At 41.6% G+C, this 26,323-nt stretch overlaps 1 protein-coding gene across 5 annotated transcripts in view; it reads left to right on the forward strand.

Moving 5' to 3' along the window:
* ASAP1 (ArfGAP with SH3 domain, ankyrin repeat and PH domain 1) overlaps window positions 1–26,323 on the forward strand; it is a 136,581-nt gene that overhangs the window by 94,987 nt on the left and 15,271 nt on the right. For all 5 annotated transcript variants that reach the window (XM_083749064.1, XM_083749060.1, XM_083749061.1 and 2 more), the window contains 11 exons: window positions 6,006–6,093; window positions 6,424–6,472; window positions 13,818–13,981; window positions 14,164–14,297; window positions 16,767–16,858; window positions 18,732–18,918; window positions 19,526–19,611; window positions 20,975–21,090; window positions 21,941–22,008; window positions 22,491–22,598; window positions 25,525–25,756. In XM_083749064.1, coding sequence (XP_083605190.1) covers window positions 6,006–6,093; window positions 6,424–6,472; window positions 13,818–13,981; window positions 14,164–14,297; window positions 16,767–16,858; window positions 18,732–18,918; window positions 19,526–19,611; window positions 20,975–21,090; window positions 21,941–22,008; window positions 22,491–22,598; window positions 25,525–25,756 — 1,324 coding nt within the window. The remainder of the gene's footprint in view (window positions 1–6,005; window positions 6,094–6,423; window positions 6,473–13,817; window positions 13,982–14,163; window positions 14,298–16,766; window positions 16,859–18,731; window positions 18,919–19,525; window positions 19,612–20,974; window positions 21,091–21,940; window positions 22,009–22,490; window positions 22,599–25,524; window positions 25,757–26,323) is intronic.

Consider the following 26,323-nt stretch of genomic DNA (forward strand, 5'->3'; position numbering starts at 1 on the left):
TTTTCTTCTGATCATGCATGTCATACAACCCCAGCTTCTCCGGGCCTTGTGCTGTGGTTCAGGCGAGGGAGTTCCTAGCCAAGGCTGAGTGTATTCCTCTGCTCACCAACTGCTCCCTTTAGACCAAGGTGTCCCAACTTTTCATACCAAGTGGGCAAGGTCAACATTTGATGCCCTCTCGTGCCTCCAGGACCCCGTCAGAGCCCTCCTGCCTCCTTCCCAAAGCCCATTGGCTCACTTACCCAGCTTTGGGAAGGCAACACGAGGGCCGGGGTGGGGGAGTGTCAAATGTTGTTGAGGGCCACCCAAAAAGACCTTGAGGGCTACATGCGGACTGTGTATTGGACTGCCCCGCTTTAGACTTTTGCACTGGCACCAGGTAAAAATGTTATTTTATTTTACAGCACCGTCTATTACCAGCCAGGCTAAAATCTCCTTTGTTTCTCCTCAAAAACTACTCAAGGTTTGGGGTGTCAATTAATGAAGCAGAGTTAAAAGTTTGCTAAAAAGAAAAAAAAATAGTAGCTTGTAGGGAAAAGGTTTAACCTGCCAACTTACAGACCAACCCAGCTCTGTAAGTGTGATGTTTGTATGACACTTATTGATGTTCTTCTCCATGCAGTGTGTCTCCTTTTTCTGAGAAGATGGCATCTTGAGTGGAAAGCCAAAAGCAAGTCCACATAGCCTGGGGCTATGTCAAGTGCAGTCAACAAATTCAAGGAAGTTAAGGGGGTTTAATCCCTATATACCAGGCACGTCCAACAGGTAGATTGTGATCTACGGGTAGATCACTGGGCGCCTGTGGTAGATCACTGGATCCCCCATCCCCCCAAAGTAGCTCAACAACTTTGACCTGAAACACCCCCCCCCAAAGGGCTTTCTTTCGTAAAAAAAAGCTCAACAAGTTTGACCTGAACCCCCCAAAAGGTGTAGATCACTGCCAGTTTATAACTCTAGCTACAGATAGGTAGCCGTGTTGGTCTGCCATAGTCAAAACAAAAAAAAATTCCTTCCAGTAGCACCTTAAAGACCAACTAAGTCAGTTCTTGGTATGAGCTTTCGTGTGCATGCACACTTCTTCAGATACACTGAAACAGAAGTTTCCAGACCCTTCTATATAGTGAGAAGGTGGGGAGGGGTATTACTCAGAAGGGTGGTGGGAATGGGTGGTTGGCAGATAGCTGTGATGAGCCTGTTGACGACTCTTAACGACTGCAATAGGTCTTACAGGGAGAAGCAAGGGGTGAAAAGTCTTAAACAACTCCTAACCCACAATAATACTACAACCAGACCTAACACGGACACTGGCACCAGAGCCTGCAATAAACCCAGATGCCAACTTTGCTGCCACATACACCCAGACAACACCATTACTGGCCCCAACAACATCACACATACCATCTCGGGACTATTTAATTGCTCATCGTCTAACATTGTGTATGCCATCAAATGCCAACAGTGTCCTTCAGCTCTCTATATTGGACAAACAGGCCAGACCTTACGCCAAAGAATAAACGGACATAAATCGGACATCAGGAATCACAAGACAGAGAAACCAGTAGGAGAACACTTCAATCTCCCAGGACATTCTATACAAGATCTCAAAGTAGCTGTTTTACTACAAAGGAATTTCAGAAATAGACTGGAAAGAGAAGCTGCTGAATTACAACTTATCACCAAACTTAAAACCATGGAGAAACCTGGCCTGAACAAAGACCTTGGATTCTTATCTCATTATACATGACAAAGCCATTTTTCACCTTTTCACCCCTTGCTTCTCCCTGTAAGACCTATTGCAGTCGTTAAGAGTCGTCAACAGGCTCATCACAGCTATCTGCAATCCACCCATTCCCACCACCCTTCTGAGTAATACCCCTCCCCACCTTCTCACTATATAGAAGGGTCTGGAAACTTCTGTTTCAGTGTATCTGAAGAAGTGTGCATGCACACGAAAGCTCATACCAAGAACTGACTTAGTTGGTCTTTAAGGTGCTACTAGTTTATAACTCTGTAAGTAGATTGCAGTCTCTTGGGAGTTGGCCACTCCTGCTATATACAGGTAGAGCCTACTTTCAGACCATCTGGTCTTCAGTGATGTGTATCTGAAGAGGTGTGCATGCACATGAAAGCTCATACCAAGAATTGACTTAGTTGGTCTTTAAGGTGCTACTGGAAGGAATTTTTTTGTTTTGGTCTTCAGTGAATTTACCACCATCCAATCCGAGTCCTCGACACGTCCAGTTTAACAAGTGAATCCCGCCAGACTTTACTCCAAAAGTATCCGAAGCAGCTTACAAACAGAAGATAAAAATTCATTATAAAACAAAACCAGCATTAAAAACAATAGATAATGAATGATAAGAATACAGTTCTGTGATATGGATTTCTGCAAAATAAGATGTGCAAAGCACCCAGGGAGGTATTCTCCTTGAAAGGCTGAATTAAGTGGCATGATTTTTAAGCCTGTCTGGTTAAAGCATAATTTATTTTATTGTTTGCTTTTGTTGGTTTTCTTCAGCAATTCGTTTTTTATTTTTGTAAATTCAGGCTGTTGTAAATTTTATATTCATATAGGAGGGGTAAAATAGAAGCCAGCATAGGCTTTGTTAGGAACTTGACTGTACTATACCACCCTAATTTTCTTCGTTGACAAGGTCTTATATCAGTTGACATCACTGAGGCTACAATCCTATACTCACCTTGGGAATAAGCCCCACTGAAAACGGCATGAACTTCTGCGCTGCCATGTATAAGATTGTGCTACAAGCTGGTCCAACGTGATATTTTCTTTTAAAAGCCCAGAGCAATACCATAAAGAAAAAATGCTATTTGTACAAATCTTTCCGACCGTGTTTATATGTAACATTTTTTGCTTTGAAACAGCAGTGTCCTTTCTCCCCAGCTGCGTATATCCATTATTTCCATTTTCTTTGGACTTGTCTGCTGGCAGTAATTCATTGAAACATCTGTGGAAAATAACCTCTGCAGACTTGACAAGAAAGCATTTGAACATACATTGTTCAAGAACCAGAGGACCGTAAACCGAAGAAGAAATAACGTCCATGCAGTTCTGTGTGCAGATACCTGAGTCCTGAGATAAACCTAGACACACAGCTAGTGAGGGTGGACATTAGCACGTGCAAGGTTTTGTACATCTACATTAAGAAGAAGGGGACTTTGGATATGTCTTTGACTATTTTATTCATACAGACTGTTTGCATGGATGTATTTCACAACTACTCTCCAGGCAGAATCTCTTATTCTGTCACACACAAGAGATCTGTGCCTGGTCAGAACAGCATTGAGAAATATCTAGATCCACAGCCCTTCATCACCTTGCGCAGGGAGGTCTCTGAGAACCTCAGAATTTTTTCCTTATCTATACCCTGAAATGGGACGCAAGTGGCACTGTGGGTTAAACCACAGAGCCTAGGACTTGCCAAACAGAAGGTCGGCAGTTCGAATCCCCGCGACAGGGTGAGCTCCCATTGCTTGGTCCCTGCTCCTGCCAACCTAGCAGTTCGAAAGCACGTCAAAGTGCAAGTAGATAAATAGGTCCCACTCCGGCAGGAAGGTAAACAGCGTTTCCGTGCACTGCTCTGGTTCGTCAGAAGCAGCTTAGTCATGCTGGCCACATGACCCAGAAGCTGTACGCCGGCTCCCTCGGCCAATAAAGCGAGATGGGTGCCGCAACCCCAGAGTCGGTCACGACTGGACCTAATGGTCAGGGGTCCCTTTACCCTTTACCTTTATGCCCTGAAATAATATCTCTCATATCCCATGGTAGATCCTCCATTCTCCCAAGCATCTCCATTATGTGATTAGCCATACATGCTTCAGCCCTCTGATTTTACACTATCAAATTCCGGTTCCAGACAGATCAGTCCCTATAAAGATCAAGACAAATTTTTGGGGTTGTGTTTTTTTATATTAGTAATATTTATAAGCCGTGAAAGATCACAAAATACCAGTGCCATACAACATTTCTATTTTCAATAAATAAATAAATAAATCTTAAATCAGATGCTACCCACGAGTTAAACTCATCCTTCCTAAATCCAGTGAAATTTGTAACATCGTTGGAGCCTGCCTTAACTTTAGTGGGCGATGTAATCAGCAGGATAGGTGGTAATGTTCTGAAGGACCCAGTCTAAGCTACCATGGAGTGAACCTCCGTCAAACGTGGCACAACATAGAGGGCTTTTGCAGAAGATTACAGGCAATGACTAGTTGACATGCAACTCTATGCATCGCGCCAGACCCGGAAGTTACTTTTAAAATGGCATAAATGGCCCTAGAAAAGCCCAGAAAGTGGGGGAAGGCACTCAAACTGCATCTAACGGTCCCACAAACCTTTGCAAGTGCAGTTAGTTGCAGGAACCCTTGCACTAGCCTTTGAGACCTATGGAGAGTTTGAGCAATGAGATTTGGAGGGAGCAATTGTGATGTTTGCAGACTTTCCCAGTGGTGTTTCAAACATACACAGTTTCACTGACGCTCGTGGTGGCTCAGAACATAACCCCCACATAAATGGGGAGTTGCCTGTATAGCGAACGGGCAGATACAGAGAGAGGACCCCTCCAATATCTTAGTCCCAAATTGTATAGGGCTTTGTGCACTAACGATAAAACCATAAATTTGGCCCATGGCATATTGGCAGTGAGTGTGGTTCCCTCAGCACTGGTGATAACATGTTGAAGGAAGGAAGCCTTAGCCACAAGTCAGATAACGCTTTGCAGTAACTGCAGCTTCTGGACCAAACATTACAGCTCCATGTGGTACATGTTCCAGTAATCCTAATTGTGAGATTGCAAATGTGTGGACCACTGCAGCTATTAATATTTCTGTCCAGGAAAGGCTGGAGCTGATATTCTTACGTTAGGACAGAGCAAAGAGAGAAAATGAGTATCTTGTTAATCCCCAAATATTTAGGCACCACCCAAAGACTTTGACCTAGCCTGTGAAATGCTTCCAGTCAAAAGCATTTTTAAAGGGTTATTTTTGTGTTGATCAGTGTTGCATTATGTAATAGAAACTTTATATTCAGAGGGTCTAGAATCTGCGCAGTCGCACAAGTCTGTATTTGGGAACACCAGCTGCCGCTCATGTCATTGTGGATAAAAAAAAAAACACACCCTAAAACTGCATGAATTCAAGATAGAGATTATCATATTTTTGATCACGTTTGGGAAAGTTGAGAAGGAGTGAAAAGAAGGCATATAAATTGCTCCAGGGAAACATTTGCTGGGCATGTGAGACAAGATTGTGGTAGTTGGATTCCTTCTGATTTTACAAATCTTTACTAGACATTGCCCCCTTGTGTTCAAACTTGCTTGCCAAACCAGTAAATGCATATACTGTAGCTTCTGAATTCGGTACTAAAAACAAAATTGAAGAACTGTTTGATCAATGCATTGATGCTCGATATAGTATATGGTAGATGTTTCTCCTATACAGTCTTTAACAAAATACGTCATATGCACTACTTTGTATACTACATGCTGCATGCAAATGTGTTTTGCAGAATTTCTAGGGCTCCCCAGGGAGCCTCCCCAGGGAGGTAGCAGTTTGGAGAAAAGGGGCTCTTCTCTTTCCCTGTTCATCTCTTTTGCACTCCAAACAACCTTTCTGGAGGCAGAATTTTTTTAGGGCTGGGGGAGGCTATCAGCACTTGATTACACTTATTTGCATTTCACATTTTAGTTAGGTACAAGCTGAATGAGACTGAAAACTAAAGCATTCATAAGCGATAACATAGCCAGAAAGTCATAACAAATGGATTACTTGGAGTTTTGAATCAAAATAGGTTTTCTTCTGATAAATTTTCTTTTAAAGAAGTTTGGATGAGATGGTAAATATGCAGTTCTTCAGTTCCATAATATGCTTATATTTCAGCATGTAGATGAGTTGCTGCACACAAGCAACATAAAAATGCATGGAAGAAAATAGAACATCTGTATATTGTCTCTGAATCAAGAATGCTATAAATAACTTTTCTTTTTCAGTCAAACAGGCAACCTGCTAAACTGAATTTGCTAACCTGTCAGGTGAAACCAAATGCAGAGGACAAGAAATCATTTGACCTGATATCACGTATGTTATCTGTAAAGTTAATTAGCCTATGTATTGTAGATTTAGATGAATTGGGTTCTCATGCATAGTTATTCTAAGTTGCATATTTGCTTCGAAATCAGCCCCTCCAGATACTTCTTATAAGTGAGGTAACTTGTATATTTCTTAATGTGATCAAAACGCTGTCTTCTGAAGTGGATATTTTTAAGGGTTGATAATTCAGCGTATTTTCTTGGTTGCCAAATAGGCTTGGCTAACTTAAGGCATGAAAGCTTCAAGAATCTAATGTAAAGCCCAATGTAAAATTCATTTCATATGTTCATTAATGTTCTTTACGTGTTTGTGTTCCAGATAACAGAACATACCATTTTCAGGCAGAGGACGAGCAAGACTATGTTGCGTAAGAATATTTTTGTTCCTTGACTCGGTGCAAAATGTTTGCTTGCAAAACTGGTTTTAAACTGGAGGCAATTGCTTACTACGTGCACCTCTCCCAGCAGAAAACCAATGGGAACCACTTGCCAACCACATTTGCCATTTTCCTTTTACTCCTTGTATCAAACGAAGCTAAGAACCCAGCCCATGGCATCACACTCCATTTCCTGTTCTACCAGAACTGGTTTCCAGGGGAGAGTTGCCACTGACACCTGCCAGTCCCCTTAAGAATATATTGTAATGTGTTTGATAGCCCTTTCCCTTCAGGTGATTGTACTGATGCTTTTCTGCATAGCCCGATTGTATGAAATTATAAAGAAAATGATGTTCAGGGCTGTCCGTTAATTGCCTTGTGCTTCTGCCAAGCCCTTCATTACCAGTTCAGTTATTTATATAAATTAAATAAATAAATATTTTTTTAAAAAAATAATATTTATTAAAAGTTTCCAATTACAACCAAATAAAAAACAAAACATCCAAATTTAAAATCTTGTTTTCCATAACATCTTTCCAGGACTTCCCCTCCCCTCCCCCTCTTGTATTCCAATTCTTACTTATAAATTCAGCAATTTCTTATCCCAAATTTTGAACTTATTGTCATTGACCCAATTTAAAAATATTTTCCCATCTCCTAAAATCGACCTGTTCCCTTCCACGCGTTCCCCCCTTTAGCATACATTACAGATTAAAATATAATGAAATAAAATGTAGTTTAACACCCTTTGGATTCCAAATTTCCCTCCCCCTTTTCCCGGTTGCGTTCCCAAAATTTATCAACATCTGATGTCTTCCTGGAGCTCCCACAATTTATTTAAGCCATAGTCCTTTACCAGTCATCTTTAATTTCGAATGTCCAATCTTGGAAGGAGTCTGTCTCAAAAAGGCCCATTTTTTCCATCCAGATTTTTATACATTAGGAGTAAAAACTCCAATTTTATTTCTTTAAACCTTTCAGGTCTGGATGTCCCAAATGTTCCCTCTTTCAACTTTATCCAATTCTTGTTATTCTTGTTGTTCTTGTTGATCTCTCTCCTTTTCTTTTCTTTTTTTTCCTGTTTTCCTGCACAAATGTTCTAATTCCAAAAGCTTCAAATTCAGCTACAGAGGCTCTGTTATTCAGGAACGAAACATAATGCCAAATCCCTTCCATTTTTCAATAGATAAGTCTATTGTCTTCTTTAGTATGTCAGCCTCTGTAGTCAAAATAGTGTTCCATTTCTGCAGTTTCCCAGGAGATAGAAAGTTCTATTCAAATTCCATGTCAACAACTTGTAATATCCCTCGGCTCCTCTAGGTGGGTTGCAATAACTCAGTTCCCTTCCAGATCACCCCAGTCAGTCCAAATAGCTTGTTATTCCTTGTTTTAAACAATTTGTATCCAATTTATAACAAATGTAACCGGCAAAGTCCTTGTAACAAAGTTCTCATTTTGTTCTTCTGCTTTGACAGCTCTTTGACAGCTGTCAAAACCTCTCTTTGTCTTCTCCCGGCGCTCTCACAAAACGCTCCCAGGGTTCGGGGGGGGGTTTACTTTTAAATCAATTCCACTTTTCTCCTCCAGCTCTGTCTTATAGTTTTCCGTCGCGAAATTAATATCCTTGTAAAAATAGGGTTGCACTCGATCTTAGATGTCAAATCCTTTGCTTTAACTCCTCTACAACGGGGGGGGCTGACTTCCTTTTTGCGCCTCCCCCGCTCGCTCCGAATTTTTTAAAAATTTGTCCCCCTTTTTAGTCCAGGTTCCAATTACTCACGGGTTATTCTTTTAGATCCAGATTTTCAATAGAAGAAGTCAGCGCTCTCCGTCGAATGGCATGCGGCTTCTCTCGGCAGGGGAAGCGGAGGACTCAAAGCACCCCCCCCCCCCCGTCACCCGTTCCGTAGCCTTTAAAAAGGCTCCTTCGCGGGCCGGGGGGAGCGCAAAAGGTGCCAGCCGAGTCACCATGTCCATGGGTTTCAGCGCCCATGGTTTTTGAGGGTCCCCGCATCGCCGGCGCGGTAGGACCCAGCCCCTGCCGAGCAGGCTCCCTCCGGAGCTCGGAGGGAGTCCGCCATTCGGCGATGGCGCCAACCCGGAAGTAAATAAATAAATAAAAATAAATACAGTTGTAGAACACACCATTCTTTTTCTCTACCAATAGTTCCAGAGATGAAATCGTTGGTGGAAAGCTTTGTCTAAGTCCCGTTCCCTCCCATTCTGAGCTTATCTCTTGGGTGGTATCTACACACATATTAAAAAAGTTTTGAAAATGCTTATTTTTTAAAAAAAAGTTTTTAAAAAATGCATTGAATTTTCCATAAGGCTCACCATTGCCATCTAGCGTCACATTGTATATTGCACTTAAAACACACTTAAAATGTTTTCTTTGCAGCTGTATAGCTAAGTCCCTAGTCTTTGTTCTAGTTCTTCAGATTGTTGCTTATCTCATGCCCTTGATCTGGCACCAGTGCTTGCAGAAGCCGGTTTTTAGGATGCTGATTTGCAGCCAGTGTGTGCTATAAACTGGTTCACGTCATTGCCCTTCAGAGTTTAGCACTTGGTATTCGTACTGTCAAAGGGAAATTTTCCTCTCATTCTTAATAGCCTACTATGTTGGCAAAAACCTGAATTTCGTTACTGAAGCGCACACATTTATTCTCCTGTTACTCTGGCAGTGATATATATTCTATAAAAGATATAATTTAAAAATACTTTCAGTAGATCGATTTTTTTGTATATTTCATAACAGGGGTGGGTAATCATATTCTTCCCCTGCTTGATGTAAAATGAGTCATGCCCCTCCTGTGGCCTGCAGACATTATTTGATTCATTGGCAGTTCACTTCTGGGAGGAGAATCTGTCCATTTTTATCCCTGCTTTCCTTTCTTGTATCATGGGCAGTAGAACCTTCCAAAGCAGGTACTTACAGGAGCAGTTTTGAGTTTAACGTTTTGCCTTTCCTGTTACCTTCTTTTTCCCGAGGCTGGGACTAGTAAATGGGACTTCATAAGGTGTAAATCCACTATGTGGTTCCTATTCTCTGCCATCTGTCATTTTGGGTTGCTGCAGCAGACAGCCTGGGCCTGAAACAGCTTTCTTCTAGTCATACAGAGAGAAAATGACATAGCTTGTGCTTGCCTGAGCCGGCCTACCCTTTGCCCATATATAGTTTTGCATGGAAACAGCTTTTTGTGTTCTGTGCTCCCTCTGAAACAGGAAGTTCGGGCTACACTTCCTCTTTCCATACTTCTAGACTAATGTGCAAGGGGGGGCACTACAGGGAGGAGGTATGGGGCTAGTTAGAATTCCCATCAAGGAAGAAGCAGAAAAAGATTGTTCAGTTCATCATGAAAACTCAAGCTAGTATAATTTCACATTAGCTATAACACGATCCAACAGAACAAAATAATGGCCATTTGACTGCAGCTGCTGTGGATGTTTGCTGCTCAGAACAGTGTTTAACACTTTCGATGCTACATTGGCTGTTTTAGACTTGCCAAATAAAATTAAGGTGCATGGTGAATTTAACAGCAATAAATGAATGAAAACTAATAACACGTTTCTGCCTCAGAAATTTAACACATTACAGAGAATTGCAGTGCTGTTTGTTCAGCTCAATTTTGTTCGAGGCAATTACTTATAAATGAAACAAAATGGCATCATGTACCTTTTGTGAGATTTTGTTTATCTGGTTTGCAATATGCTTGATTATTATTTGGAAATGAGTTCAGTTTTTTAAACATTTCATGATATACCTCATAAAGTAATATAGCAGCTAAAATGTGCCTATTAAAATGAGGTTAGATTTTAAATTTGGGGATGGACTGGTTATTGACCAGGGGTCAGCAAACTTTTTCAGCAGGGGGCCGGTCCACTGTCCCTCAAACCTTGTGGAGGGCTGGACTATATTTTGGAAAGAAAAAAAAAAAAGAACGGATTCCTATGCCCCACAAATAACACAGAGATGCATTTTAAATAAAAACACACATTCTACTCATGTAAAAATACCAGGCAAGCCCCACAAATAACCCAGAGATGCATTTTAAATAAAAGGACACATTATATTCATTTAAAAACACACTGATTCCCGGGCCGGATTTAGAAGGCAATTGGGCTGGATCCGGCCCCCAGGCCTTAGTTTGCTTACCCATGGGTTACTCAGTTGGAGAAATGTGGCAAGTCTGTTTTAGCAGACTTTGCTAAGGTCGGTGTCCACTTATTCTTGCTTGCTCTTCTTAGGTATGTTTCGAGTTTTGTACACTTTTGTTTACTACTCCTTTTCATGTATCCCAGTACATTAGTTATTTCTGTTTCCTATTCTTTCCCATTTCAACAGTTCTTTCTGGCAGTCCTAGCCTGGCCCAAGCCCAGATGTCTCTGGCAAATGTACTTTTCTATTAAGCTAGCAGATCCCACCTATATACCGTATTTTTCGCTCTATAATACGCACCTGACCATAACACGCACATCGTTTTTAGAGGAGGAAAACAAGGGAAAAAACATTCTGAATGAAACAGTGGATGTATCATTTTTGTGCTTCATGCTGTGGCCACAGACATGTTATCTGATGGTGAATTTGGGGTGACCCAATGCAAAAATCCTGAGAATCCCTGTGGATCCATGCTTTGTAACCACGATTTTGCACCATTGCAGCCCCAGGCAACAGTGGGTGTGTGATTTTTGGGGGGCAGGCTGTAGCCATGGACATGCTATGTGCTCTGATGGTGAATTTGGGCTGACCCAATGCAAAGATCCTGAGGATCCATGTGGATCCATGCTTTGTAACCACGTTTTTGCACCATTGCAGCCCCAGGCAACAGTGGGTGCGTGATTTTGGGGGGGCAGGCTGTAGCCATGGACATGCTATGTGCTCTGATGGTGAATTTGGGCTGACCCAGTGCAAAGATCCTGAGGATCCATGTGGATCCATGCTTTGTAACCACGTTTTTGCACCATTGCAGCTCTGTTTTTGCATCAGATCATTGCTATGTGATCTGATGGTGAATTTGGGGTGACCGAATGCAAAGATCCTGAGGATCCATGTGGATCCGTGCTTTGTAACCACGTTTTAAGTGGGGAGGGAAGGAAAAATATAGAAGGGACAAGGAGCACGAGAGGGGTGTGCGGAGAAGCAGCTGGCTAAGAATGCAGGAGAGGGGTTTATTTTTTAAAAAAATATTTTTATTAAGTTTTTTAAACATAAATGCAAATATAATGAACAATATAACATATATCATAACATACTTTCTTCACTTCTTTTGACTTTCTCACGTCTCCCGCTCCCACTTGCATCGTTGTCAGTTCTTGCCCGCAATTTACCATCTTGTTTACATACTTATGTCCCATTCATTTAAAATATAATCTAATATTTCTCCCAAAGGTTTATGATTTTTCCTCAATCTCACTTAGCATCCTAATTGCATCTAATTTGGTGGTGGTCAATTATTTATGATCTAGCCTCCATCTTAACAATACTTTTTTAAATAAATCTTAAATTTCTTCCAATCTTCTTCAACCTTCTCTTCTCCCAGGTCTCGGATTCTGCCGGTCATCTCAGCTAATTCCATATAGTCTATCAGTTGCATCTGCCACTCTTCCAGTGTGGGTAGATCTTGAGTTTTCCAGTGCTTAGCGATGAGTTTCCTTGCTGCCGTTGTTGCATACATAAAAAATGTTCGGTCCTTCTTTAACACCTTCTGGCCGACAATACCCAAAAGGAAGGCCTCTGGTTTCTTAGTAAAGGTATACTTAAATACCTTTTTCAACTCATTATATATCATTTCCCAGAAGGCCTTCACTCTAGGGCAGGTCCACCAGAGGTGAAAGAATGTTCCATCATTTTCTTTACATTTCCAACATTTGTTGTCAGACAAATGGTATATTTTGGCAAGTTTAACTGGGGTCATGTACCATCTATATATCATTTTCATTACATTTTCCTTCAAAGCATTACATGCAGTGAAGTTCAGCCCATTGGTTCACAACCTTTCCCAGTCCTCAAACATGATATTATGCCCAATATCCTGTGCCCACTTTATCATAGCCGATTTAACCATTTCATCTTGTGTATTCCATTTTAGCAGCAAGTTATACATAAGAATGCAGGAGAGGGGTTTAAAGGGGGGGAAAGGAAGGCAAAAGTCCACCCACCCACTCAAGCCAGCCCTCTCTCTCTCTCGCTCTCTCTCTCTCTCTCTCTCTCTCTCTCTCATCTGCATGTTTTCCGCTGCCTGCCGAGTCCCCAGACGCAGCAGCAGCAGCAGCAGCACCAGAGCAGGGACGCTCTGCTTTCCTCTCTACTTGCCTGGAGGGGAGGGGTTGCCTGGAGGGGAGGGGATTTCACTGCTCTTTGTTCTGTCTGAGCAAACAGCAACTGAAACAGAACAGGGTGGGCAGTAAGACCCTGAGGCAGAATGCTGGAAAGCAGCAGCCTCCTCTCCTCCGTGATGGCGCAATATGAGTTTTGCCTGATTTTTGCCATGCACTTGGGACAAACGGCTCCAGGGACCACACATTCGCTCTATAACATGCACAGACATTTCCCCTTACTTTTTAGGAGAAAAAATCTGCATGTTATAGAGGGAAAAATACGGTAAGTAAATATATTTATTCATAGTAATTAAAATATAACACCATTAAGTATGGTTGTTTACCATGCAATCCAAACTCTGATCCACTGTGCTTGATTGGGCACCTTAGCGCACATGCACAGGTGGGCAGACAAAAGCTTCTGGTGATAGCCAGAAGAACCCCCCAAAAGGGCCATGAGTTGGCAAAGGATCTACTGGATCCTGATCCAGCCCTTCTGCCAATAACATGGTAATGGGCCTGATCTGAGCTTCCCTGCTGCACCAGCCTCGGAGCTGGCACAGTTTAATTAACATTAAAGTTAACTATCTCTTTAACCTCAACAAGTTAATGAACTGGTTTATTCTCAATGACTGTTATTTGGATCATAAAATCTTAGTTACAAGCATTCCTGCTACTTCAAGACTGCGTCTCCTGACACACCATATGCTTAGCAACCGGAAGATCTGAGTTTTTAACATATTCCATAACTGCAGTACTTTAGTGGTTAATATTCTGTTGCACAATGTTGTCAGACTTTTTATTTAGTTCTATTAATATATATTCCCCACATTTTTTACTACTTTTCCTACATGTTTTATTTCTAACCTGTTCCATTTATTGTGTTGTCTTTTTCTGCTGTTCAGATTACTGTTTACCATTGGCATGTGCTGTAACCTTTCTACTCTTTTCTGCCTTCATACAGTTGTCTTTTATAGATTTTTACATGGGTAAAAAACAACCTCTTTGTATTTTAAATTAGATGGATATCAGTTTTGACCAACAGCAAAGAAGAAGCTTTAAATATGGCATTCCGTGGAGAACAAAGTGCAGGGGAAAATAGTTTAGAAGATCTTACAAAAGCCATTATTGATGATATACAGAGATTTCCTGGAAATGATGTCTGCTGTGATTGTGGATCACCAGGTATTTTTTACGTGCATTAAATATATTTTTCCTAATGTGGAAACTGTCTGCCCAAATGTTTTATTTCTAGGGATTTATTCGTCACACAGATGTATAAAATATCAATAGCTATCCTGCTGTTATAAGAAGAAAAACACTTTTTTAAATGATGTTTGTTTTTTCTTCTTTTTTTTCCCGTTCAGATCCAACATGGCTTTCAACGAACCTGGGTATTTTAACCTGTATAGAGTGCTCCGGAATACACAGAGAAATGGGTGTTCATATTTCTCGAATCCAATCTATAGAGCTAGACAAATTAGGAACATCTGAACTCTTGGTAAGTAACATAAAATTCACCAGGCTTAGCATTAATATATCTGGGCAGTTACAAAGCCGTGGAAATGGCAGCGTGCATGTTTTGCATACAGAAGGTCCCTGGATTAATCCCTGGCATCTCCAGAGATAGTCAGTGTGGTGTAGTGGTTAAGAGCGGTAGACTCATAATCTGGTGAACCGGGTTCGCGTCTCCGCTCCTCCACATGCAGCTGCTGGGTGACCTTGGGCTAGTCACACTTCTCTGAAGTCTCTCAGCCCCACTCACCTCACAGAGTGTTTGTTGTGGGGGAGGAAGGGAAAGGAGAACGTTAGCCGCTTTGAGACTCCTTAAAGGGAGTGAAAGGCGGGATATCAAATCCAAACTCTTCTTCTTCTTCTTCTTCCAGGCAGGACTGGGAAAGACTTCTATCTGAAACTAGATGGACCAGGCCTTGCTTGATATGTTTATCAATATTTATTTATTTAGAGCATTTGTACCCCACTTTTCGGCCAAAAAAAGGGCTCCCAGACGGGCTTATATACAGTCAAGTCAAGACAGTTCCCACCTACAGGTTTACAGCCTAAAACAGGCATAGGCCAACTCAGCGCTCCAGATGTTTTGGGACTACAACTCCCATGATACCTAGCTAACAGGACCAGTCGTCAGGGATGATGAGAATTGTAGTCCCAAAACATCTGGAGGGCCAAGTTTGCCTATGCCTGGCCTAAAACAACATGGCATATCAGCAAAGTGCTACACAGTTTTCCCTCTCTGCGCTGTGCCTCTTCAGCACTGCCCAGCTCTCCCTCTCTGCGCAGCACCCCTTCAGCTAAGCGGCAGGAGAAACAGAGCCCCTTCCATTTCTCCTCCCGCTTCGCTGAAGGGGCGCTGCACAGCTCTCACTCTTGCTCTCCTGGCTTCAGCGAAAGCAACACGAAGCCTTTGGAGCACAGCGGGAGCGCTCCCACTGCGCTCAGGAGGCTTCGGGCGGCTATTCTTGAAGCCAGGAGAGCAAGAGGGATCGGTGCGCACCGATCCGTCTTGCTCTCCTGGCTTCAGGGAAAGCTGCACAACCTGCATTCGCTCCATAACACACACACACATTTCCCCTTACTTTTTAGGAGGGGAAAAGTGCGTCTTACAGAGCGGAAAATATGGTAAGGGGAAAAGGACAGGGAGGGAAGGGGACTTTGGATACAGTGGTGCCCCGCCAGACGAACGCCTCGCAAGACGGAAAACCCGCTAGACGAAAGGGTTTTCCGTTTTGGAGGCGCTTCGCAAAACGAATTTCCCTATGGGCTTCCTTCGCAAGATGAAAGCCCATAGGGAAATCTCCGGGACAGCGGGGAAGCGCAGCGCGTCTTCCCCACTGTCCTCGGACCTCCTCCGAAGGCTGGCGGTGGGGCGGAGAGACCCCCTCCTGCCGCCAGCCTTCGGATGGCTGCTCCGAAGGCTGACGGTGGGGTGGAGAGACCTCCTCCCGCCGCCAGCCTTCGGAAGGCTGCTCCGAAGGCTGGCGGTGGGGCGGAGAGACCTCCCCGCACCAGCCTTCGGATGGCTGTCCTGAAGACTTGCGGTGGGAGGAGGGTTTTCCTTCCCACCGCCAACATTCAGAATGCTGTTCTGAATGTTGGCGTGGGGAGGAAAAACCCTCCTCCCACCGCAAGCCCCGGGAACAGAGGAGAAGCGCTGAGCGCCTTCCCCTCTGTTCCCGTACCTGTCCTGAAGGCTTGCGGTGGGGAGAAAAGCCCTTCTCCACACCGCCAGCCTGGCAAGCGGTCTCCATAGGAACGCATTAATTGATTTTCAATGCATTCCTATGGGAAACCGTGCTTCGCAAGACGAAAAACTCGCAAGAAGAAAAAACTTGCGGAATGAATTAATTTCGTCTTGCGAGGCACCACTGTATGTCTTTGACTATTCTATTCATATAGACTGTTTGAATGAATGTATTTCACAACTACCCTCCAGGCAGAATCTCTTAATTCTGTCACACGCAAGAGATCTGTGCCTGCTCAGAACAGCATTGAGAAATATCTAGACCCTGATAGTACTACTATGTTATTTTTCTTTCAGGGTTCTCAGTTCTGGTGGGTATCTGATTTTTGTACTACAGTCATACCTCAGGTTACAGACACTTCGGGTTGTGCACCACGCCGAACCCAGAAGTACTGGAACGGGTTACTTCCGGGTTTTGGCACATGCGCAAAAGCACTAAATCATGTTTTGTGCATGCGCAGGAGTGCTGAATCGCAGCCCACACGTGCGTAGATGTGCAGGTCGCACGTTTGCAACCCGAGCGTCCACTGTATTTGCTTGAGTGCAAAATGGTAATGGCAGACTGCCATTTCCAAGGGGAAGGTTTCTCAGAAGGCCTATGCTCTTCTGCGGGGAGGGGTTATCTGGCTGTGTCTTTGAAAACGCAGTATACTTCAAATGCTACACCTTAAAAGTCTTTAGATGAATACTCTTGTTCTGTATCTTCCACAGCTGGCCAAGAACATTGGAAACAATAGTTTTAATGAAATTATGGAGGGGAATTTACCAAGTCCTTCTCCAAAACCTACTCCATCAAGTGATATGTAAGTCATGGGGGAAAGTATTGTATGCGGACAAAATTAATATACATCTTGTTTCATGGACCTAGCGAGACTCTGATAAAGCAAAGCCGATATATTAATTTTCTTAACAAGCAGCAAATGTTGAGCAACTTTTCAGATGGCGTTTTTCACAAAATTGACTCCCCCCCCAGCTGATATTCATGTTGCTTCATTTTTTTTTAAAAAAAGACATAATAAGCAGAAGCAACATGTGTTTGGTGTTCATACTTTCATAAGGCATTTTTAATTTGGAAAGACAAGATTAAGTATTGTAATAAATACCAATGGTAACATGAAAGAAAAGCACCAGTTGTAATGTGAAAGAATTGGTGGGGGAAACCTGTGGATTTCCTCTTGTACCTGGCCTTGCTTGGACCACAGTAATTATAGTGAACAAAAAAAAAAGTTCAGAGCCAGGGCAGAGATTACTTTTCCCACAATAAAATTTTGTCCCATTTCTGCATGCACACTGAAAATAAAAGACCTTTTTTGATTCTGAGCTTGCTGATAGAGGTGCAGATTTCACACGGCTGACAGACCTTATTGCTACCAATTGAGACATTGCAAGTTTGCAAACAAATGATTGAATTTGCTCTTAGATGCTTTAAGCTAATGCTTTTATTGTCCTTTTGTGCGCCTAGTTCAGGCAAAGGCAAACTCAGCCCTCCAAATGTTTTTTTGGGACTACAATTCCCATCATCCCTCGCTAACAGGACCAGTGGTCAGGGATGATGGGAATTGTAGTCTCAAAACATTTGGAGGGCCGAGTTTGCCTATGCCTGATCTAGTTCTATCTCTTAATAGTTTAATGCATTTTTCTCAACAAATTGCAGTGAACTTCTAAAGTTTTGTTCATGTTCCCAACCCAGTGGTTCTGGGGAAAAATTGTTGCACAGCTAGTCTTCTTGTTGTTTGATTATTTTTAGAGATTTGTGAAAATAAAAGAAAAGCTCAAACTTTCATGCAAGATTTACAAGTGTGACATTAGCCTGCTGGTAAAAATATCATAATACACACTTTCTGAAGGATGTCTTATGATGACAAAATGCAGCGAATTACGTCACTTTTTGTTTACTTCCTGAGCTGCATTTCTGCCTACAGCACCACTTCAGGCCCATCTAATTGGATTTTTTTAAAAAAGAGTGCCATTGTGTGGCTACCTCCTATTCTCCAGTCACTCACTTAACCAGTTCTGATCCTCTTCTGCCCTTAATGATTCCATGCTCTCTTTCATTCTTTAGTATTACTTCCCTCTTTCATCTTTTTGCTCATCCCTTCCTGCAGTTTCAAGCTATCACTTTCTGTTTGGCGTTTGGACAATTACATATGCTTACCTGCTATAATCTGATCTTGAAAGAGGAATGTTACATGGATTTGGGAGTACCTGTGGACCAGTCACATTTGCCTCAATTTAGGAAATATTGCCTAGGACGCTCCATGCAATCGTCTTAAGATGTTCTTCATAGTTTTGAGGGTTTGAAAATACGCTTAAAAAATATAAGCTAGTTATCTCAGAAATTTAACACATAGCCTGCTTACACAAAAAATACTTTTAGTTAATATGCTTTGGTTAGTATTTCTAGATCAAACTGGAATTGGACATTTATAATACATAGGATTTGGTGCGGGGGGGGGGCAATTTTTGATTTAGAGGGCTTTTTTGTAAAAGCATACTCTCTTTAGAGAATAATAGGTGAACAAGTTACTGTTAAATTGTTCAGATAAGGAATACCTTTTTAAATGCTTTAAATTGAATTTGTGGCCTTAAATACAAAATTACATTTCATTGTTGTTTTTTTTAAAACATTCTGCTAATTCCTATGGGACCTCTAGTGATATCTTCCCCCATTTTCAGGACTGCACGTAAAGAATTTATTACTGCTAAGTATGTGGATCATAAGTTCTCCAGAAAGGCTTGTGCATCTGCAGCAGCTAAACTGAATAAACTACTTGAGGCTGTTAAATCCAGGGATCTACTTGCACTTCTCCAAGTCTATGCAGAAGGGGTCGAACTAATGGAGCCACTGCTAGAGACTGGACAGGTAAGATACTAGTCGAAATATGAAAGGTATGAGCATTATAACAACACACAACACTATCCAGTGGTACCTTGGTTTGCATACGTCTTTGTTTGCATACATTTTGGATTACAAACACGTCAAACCCGGAAGTGCGTGTCCTGGTTTGCAACCTTTTTTTTGGATCACAACCCATTTTTGGGGGGATTACGAACAAATTTATTTTGGAAGCCCCATTGGCGAAAGCGCGCCTTGGGTTGCAACCTGTTTTGGTTTACAAACGGACCTCCGGAACGGATTTCGGTTATAAACCAAGGTACCACTGTAAATAGATAACATGCAGCAGAACAATAGCTGATAAGTATCAGCTATGCAACTCACCTTGGCACATGTTTCTGTTATACTGTGTATTATTTTGTCCAGAGGAAAATTTACATTAAATTTTAACAAATTCTTGTGCACACATGAGATTAGTAGCTCATTGTACCTTTTCCACTTATGATGTAGTAATTCTGTGAATGGCTTTAATGTGTTCTGGCTGGGAGAAGTAATTTGTGTCATAACATTATTACCCAGTTGGAATGAACCTGAGAATCTTGAATCATGCAACCATTTTTTTCCCTATCCATAGGAGCCGGGTGAAACAGCCCTTCATTTAGCAGTCCGGACTGCTGACCAGACCTCACTCCACCTGGTTGACTTCCTGGTACAAAACTGGTAAAGGCCACCTACTTGCCTCTTAGCTGCAAACATAAACATCAATTTCCACCCGACTTTGAAAATCCAATTACGCCTGATACTCCAGTTAAGAAAAGTTGTGCAGCTATCAAACCAAGGGTTAACTACGCTTAAAATGGGCAACTCGCTTTTTCTTCTTTTTCCAAAAAGCAGCCATACAGGGGCCCATCTTCCCAACATTGTTTCCCTGCCATAAAACACCCCAAGCTGCCCCCCGAAGCTATTTTCAATCAACAGAAATGCCAGCATTTTGGAGGGTTCTGGTGGGAAAATAGCATGGAAAGGACCAGCCCAGCCCACTTTCCTTGTGCTGCAGTCGCACTCCATGTATTTGTGGTTTTTTGTTGGGCTTGTGTATGTGAGAGAGGGAGAGGGAGGATGAAATGAATGTTGCCAGTATTTTAAATTAGACCCCCTATTTGATATTTTAATGGAGCTATCTAGCACAGCTCCAAAACGGAACTGTTCACCACCAGTTCAGAATGTATCGATGTAAAGTTGGAATTTATTTTCTTTTGCTCCATCATGCATCACACATTCTGCCACATGCACTCGTCACCACCTCTCACTCTCTCTTTTGGGCTCTCTCCACCTTCCTGCTCTTGTAACAATTTCTGAATACAGTCATACCTTGGTTCTTGTATATCTTGGTATGCGTACATTTTGGCTCCCGAACACAGAAAACCCGGAAGTAAGTGTTCAGGTTTTCAAACGTTCTTTGGAAGCTGAATGTCCGAAGCGGCTGACGCAGCTTCTGATTGAGTGCAGGAAGCTCCTGCAGCCAATCGGAAGCTGTGACTTGTTTTTCGAATGGTTCCGGGAGTCGAACGGACTCTTGGAATGGATTAAGTTCAACAACCAAGGTACCATTGAATGAGCAACCTTGACTGCTTATCCTGCCACCACAAGGTTTAGCTTAATCTTTTTCTAGCAGCTGGCACAAGTTGTTTTTGTTTTTGTATTTGTGGAGGGGAATAGCAATACACCCGTCTGTCAAATTTGGGGCAGGGTGTGGGGGCAAAAAGATTGCTTATCATAATATTTCACATTATAGAAAACTTGCATGCTAGATATATATTACAGATGAGATGGGGGAATAGGACGGCTTCTATTATTGAAGTACTTCAATATTGGAGTACCTTTGAGTACCCCCAAAGGGTACTCCAAGTACTGAAAGGATCCGAAAATCTATCACTATTTCCCCCCCCCCTTGTTAAATGCTATTGTCAATATAGAATAATATACATTCATGTGTGTGCACTTGCATGCATAGCACACAACAAACACAATATGAATTATTTGTTATAAACCACTAATGTTGTTTTTTCCCTTTGCTTTTTAGTGGAAACCTGGATAAACAGACAGCATTGGGGAATACGGTTCTGCACTACTGCAGTATGTATAATAAGCCTGAATGTTTGAAATTGCTTTTGAAGGGGAAGCCAACTATAGATATAGGTGAGCAAGTCTGTAACTTCAGAATATTTTCAATATTCCATACAGAAATGTTTTAAAGGATAAAATCTTTAAACGGGGGTGTGAATAGTTCACTACCCAAGAAAAAGTGTAGCTGACCAAGGAAATTGTTTAACTTAGACACAGACTTGAAGTAATTAAAAAAAAAATATTTCTCAAGTAATTAAAAAAAAAGCCCTTGGTGCAAATCCCTTGGTGGTTCCTGATTTGCATTTTTCTCATATTTCAAATGCACCTTTGATCATTTGACTCAGTTATATTGCCTTTGATGTTAACTTGTTAAAATGAGATACTGCTTTGCTCCTGCTTTCACAGATAGTGAAAATTCAGAGTAACATTTACAATGTCAGCTTCCATTTTTTAAAATGTTCCTTCTGAGCCTTTGGACTCTCTGAAGATTCATAACTATACAGCTTTACAATTGAGAAGTAATAGTTGGGGTGTCATTGTAGTACTCCCAAAATAAAGAGCATTTCCAGGATCCAGCAAGAATAGATCACTCCAGGATCCCCATATCATTCTTTTGCTTCTAGTACCTAGCTCTCAGCTGCTAACTACTGCACATCAACATTGCTTCAAGAAGAAAAGCAATAAACCCCCTTTCATTCTGTACAACAATGTAGCTAAAACTGAATTCCTTAGTTCTGAACTGTGGTAATTTCATAAGCTTGAATTGTTCCCATTGTTCAGTGGGTTGTGCTGTTTCCAAGATCATTCTTGTGCATATCAATAGCTTGGTTTTCATATTCTATTTTTAAAATATAGAGTCCTGGATTTATTATATTTTTTGCAGCACTGTTTGACTATTTAATATCATATTTCCATTTTCTAGTAAACCAAACTGGAGAGACTGCTCTGGACACAGCAAAGAGATTGAAATCTATCCAGTGTGAAGACTTGGTAAGGGGCTGGGGGGAATGCTATGTTACACAAATGGAAATGAGAGGGGAAAGGGTCTGAGAATTCTTCTAATCGTTCAGTAGAATGGTTCCATAGATCCTATTAGTGAAGTTCTGCTCATGGGAGAGCAGGGTGGTTTTCACTAGTTGGAGAAATCTCTGTACAGCATGGGAGGAAATGGGGGTGTCAACAAAAGTTACCTCCTTGTCTCCCTTTTGTGAGTGGCAGCCTCTGCTGGCCTCCCAGACCAACTCCACTCACAGAAGGGTGACTAGCCTGTAGGCCTAGTCCAAATCACAGGGTTCTGGGTCTTTTATTTTTTAAAGCAGACTCTGAAAACAAGAATTTAGGGTTTTCTGCTTGCTGTTGATAGTCTAGAGCTTGTATAAGTCAAGCCATGGTAAAATTGCCCCTGGAAAGGACAAAATTAGTCTTTCTTTAAAGAGGTAAGATTAACATTTCCAAAATGCATGTCTTTTCAGCTTTCTCAGGCCAAAGCAGGGAAGCTAAATCCACATGTACACGTAGAGTATGAGTGGAATCTTCGGCAGGAAGAAATGGATGAAAGCGATGATGACTTGGATGACAAGGTAAGGAATAGTCTTGGATCAAATTATTACACATTGAATTTTGGGGGTGACTGCACTCTTAGTGCACCCATCATTCCACCCTGGTCTCTGAAGTCTGAAGCTCAGTAAGAGCTGTTGCTTTGATCTAATAATTTCTCTCTGTATATTGTTGTTAAGAGGAGTTCTACTTGTTCCTCTTCTACTTTCATTAATATTGAATCACTGTTCTAATCAATTGTTCTTTACATATATAAGTAGACTGCACGTAGGCAGTTGTGTGAGAGTCTTAATGTGCTTGTCTGGGAATAGATGGTTCGTGCTGCATGGAGGAGTGCAGAAGGAGGAAGTTTAGAAGCCGAGTTTGAGTCCAAAAAGGTTGCTGAAGGAATGCTAAGCTTATCCAGGAGCTGTGGAGAATGATCAACACGTTAGAAAAGAGTAGCTATAACTGCATTAAACCAGTGTTATGTAGTCTATGGATTAGTAACTGATCTTAATCTCACAAATAGATATTTTCAGTAATTTGTAAAACAGTGGTGGGGAACCTCCAGCCTCCAGGCTTCTCTATTTGACCTATAGCATGGTGTGGCCCAAACTATGCTCACCTCTTCCATTGCATGACATCATATTGTCAAGGAAGAATTGAGAGTGCATTCTAAGGCTATTCCTGAGTCTTCCTTTGCAAGCTGCAGGTTCAAAGTTGAACAACCTGACGTCACACAATGTCAGGTGCTAGTTTGGCCATAAAGAAGCTTATGGAAGGTTTCAGACACACCCTGCCCATCTGACTGGGTTTCCCCAGCCACTCTGTTTAATTCATTTATAAGAACATTTATATACCACCATCTGATTAAGAAAAATATCAAGACAGCGTACAATAAAATCATTAAACCATCACAAAATCATAAAATATAGAATAAATGACTAACACAAAATGGGGAAATTCTCAAGCACTTGAGAGGTCTATAGACATATTGAAGATATCAGAGATCTAAGGACTGGAAGGGACTAAAACATGTGCCCAGCATTCAACGAATCGTATAAAATTTGTTCTCAAATACAGAATAACTATTTAACTAAAACTGTCGACAAGTTACTGGGACTTAGAAGCAAGCCACACAATGTGCAGACATACATAATAGAATCCTGCTGTACACTTTCCCCCTTTTATTTCTTTTTTGAAATAATGGAATGAACAAACATTGGATCCAACCCTCAGAGCAGAGAAGTGGGAGGGGGGGAGTGCTTACCCTCCTTGTAAATTTTCTCCTTCCAATTGCTCCCTCTCCTCTTGAGGATCTAAACCTACAATTTTAAACCTGCAGTAGTGGTACACAATTTGGAGTAGAAACAGCATCTCCCTCATAGGGTTCAAAATACACATTTTCCTATGGACGTTAAGCGCTATATCTCATTAGCTGCATCTCTGACAAATTCCTCCACCAAAAGCTCTTTCTCATCTTTTAAAAAATGTTCATGCTCCATTATATATGTTGCAAATCTATGTACAAACAAACAGAACTGCATAGTTAATAAACAGAGCTATATTTTGTCCAAGTTTGAACATTATGCTACAACTTGTTTCGCCAAGTGGTTTTAGAGAATTTCTTTTCTGCTGTTGGGAGCAGGTTTGCTCACATAATGGAAAGTATACTCCAAAGCTGTTTGTGTACATTTAACGCTGTCGTTCTTAAGTACACAGGAGATCAATTTATACCGTGGTACCTCAGGTTGCATACGCTTCAGGTTACATACGCTTCAGGTTACAGACTCCGCTAATCCAGAAATAGTACCTCGGGTTAAGAACTTTGCTTCAGGTTGAGAACAGAAATCGTGCTCCGGCGGCACAGCAGCAGCAGGAGGCCCCATTAGCTAAAGTGGTGCTTCAGGTTAAGAACAGTTTCAGCTTAAGAACGGACCTCCGGAACAAATTAAGTACTTAACCCGGTGCCACTGTATATCGTTGGGTTGCATGAACCTTTTTCAATTTCTTTCTTGGCAACTTTTTGCATGTATGTTAACAGTACAGTGGTACCTCTGGTTACAAACTTAATTAGTTCCGGAGGTCCGTTCTTAACCTGAAACCGTTTTTAACCTGAGGTACCACTTTAGCTAATGGGGCCTCCCGCTGCCACTGGTACGTGATTTCTGTTCTCATTCTGAGGTAAAATTCTTAACCCAAGGTACTACTTCCAGGTTAGCGGAGTCTGTAACCCGAGGTACTGCTGTATTCATATATTTCTAAAACAGACAAACAAAGAGGGAACCATATTGGTCCTTATGAAAAACCCCAAAATTCACATTAGGGAGCAACCAAAATTACATAAAATAATGAGCAGGCTTTCTGGCACGCCAGAATTCTTCGTCAGGTTGGATATTACAAAAAGCAGGAGATGGAAGATGAGTGAGTGGGTACCCAGAAGTATAAAAAGAACAAAATAAGGCTGAATGTTGTGACCATGAGGTCTGCATTTAGTCACCTAATTGAGATTGGGAACTGATTGAATTAATCTCTGCTAGGTGCCGAAGGTATCAGGTTACACCTAATATTCTGGGATAAAGAAGCAGTGGCAGATCCCCCTTTCTTCTTTTTTCTTTTTGAACAGATCACCATTTTTGAAAACATAAAGGCCTACTGTTACCCACATCTGTCTCAGGCCTTAAGCGAAAGACAGTTTCCTGGTTAGACAGAAAGCCCGAAGTAAAGAGAAACATGGCAGTCCGTATATTAGTGAAGCTGGAGATTGATTTTGGGTTGTCTGCTAGGTAAGAGTCAACTGAAGCCAAATTGTATAGTGCTGCCTACTGGTCAGAGGGATTGCAAAGTCTGAGACGCACAGATATATGTTTGTGTAATAGTTCTTTCTCTTTCATCAGCATTACCCTTTAAAAAAACAAACAACTGGATGGTGCACAATTATAATGAGTCTATTAAATTTTCCCACAGCCTAGTCCGATAAAGAAGGAGCGTTCCCCAAGACCCCAGAGCTTTTGTCACTCCTCCAGTACTTCTCCCCAAGACAAAATGGCTCTCCCTGGTCTTAGCACGCCAAGGGACAAACAGCGACTCTCCTATGGAGCCTTCCCCAATCAGATTTTTGTCTCCGCAAGCATAGACTCTGCAACTTCTCCGACAGGAGTAGATGCCCCTCCACTCCCTCCTAGAAATGCTGGTAAAGGTATGTTATTCAATATCAAACACTTGTTGTAAAACTTTTGTGGTTAACTGGGATTTTACTTTTTTGAAATGTTTTCAGGGCTCAAACGGAAGGTTTATCATTTTCTTTCATAAATGGACAATAATACTTTGAAGGCTATTATAAACCTCTTTTCTTAAAGCACCAAGTATCCAGCAGTGCTCATGTGCTTCCTTAACTTTTAAGAAACAGTTAAGAAAGTAACTTCCAATCCACATCTGTTCTTTTCCTCCTTATCTTCCTTATTATTGTAGATAATAATTTAAAATAGATAATAATAGATTTATTTTAAAATAGATAATAATTAAGTAATTTAAGCATTGTCTGCTGTGACTAAATATTAAACTGCAATTCCTTTAGGGTGCCTTCTCTCTGATATGCCAAGTGTGTGTGTGCGTGTGTGTGTGTACGTGTACGTGTACCGTTCCAGTCAAAATACCTACATAGCCAGTGTAATAAGAGTGTTGTTAAAGTTTGGAATTGCTTATTGTTGCTTTTCAGTCCTTTGTTTTAATGTGGTCTGGTGCTTTTTTGTTTTGTTTTGTTTTT

This window comes from Podarcis gaigeae, assembly GCF_964106915.1.
Source record: "Podarcis gaigeae genome assembly, chromosome: 7".
In the NCBI taxonomy this organism is placed as follows: Eukaryota; Metazoa; Chordata; class Lepidosauria; order Squamata; family Lacertidae; genus Podarcis; species Podarcis gaigeae.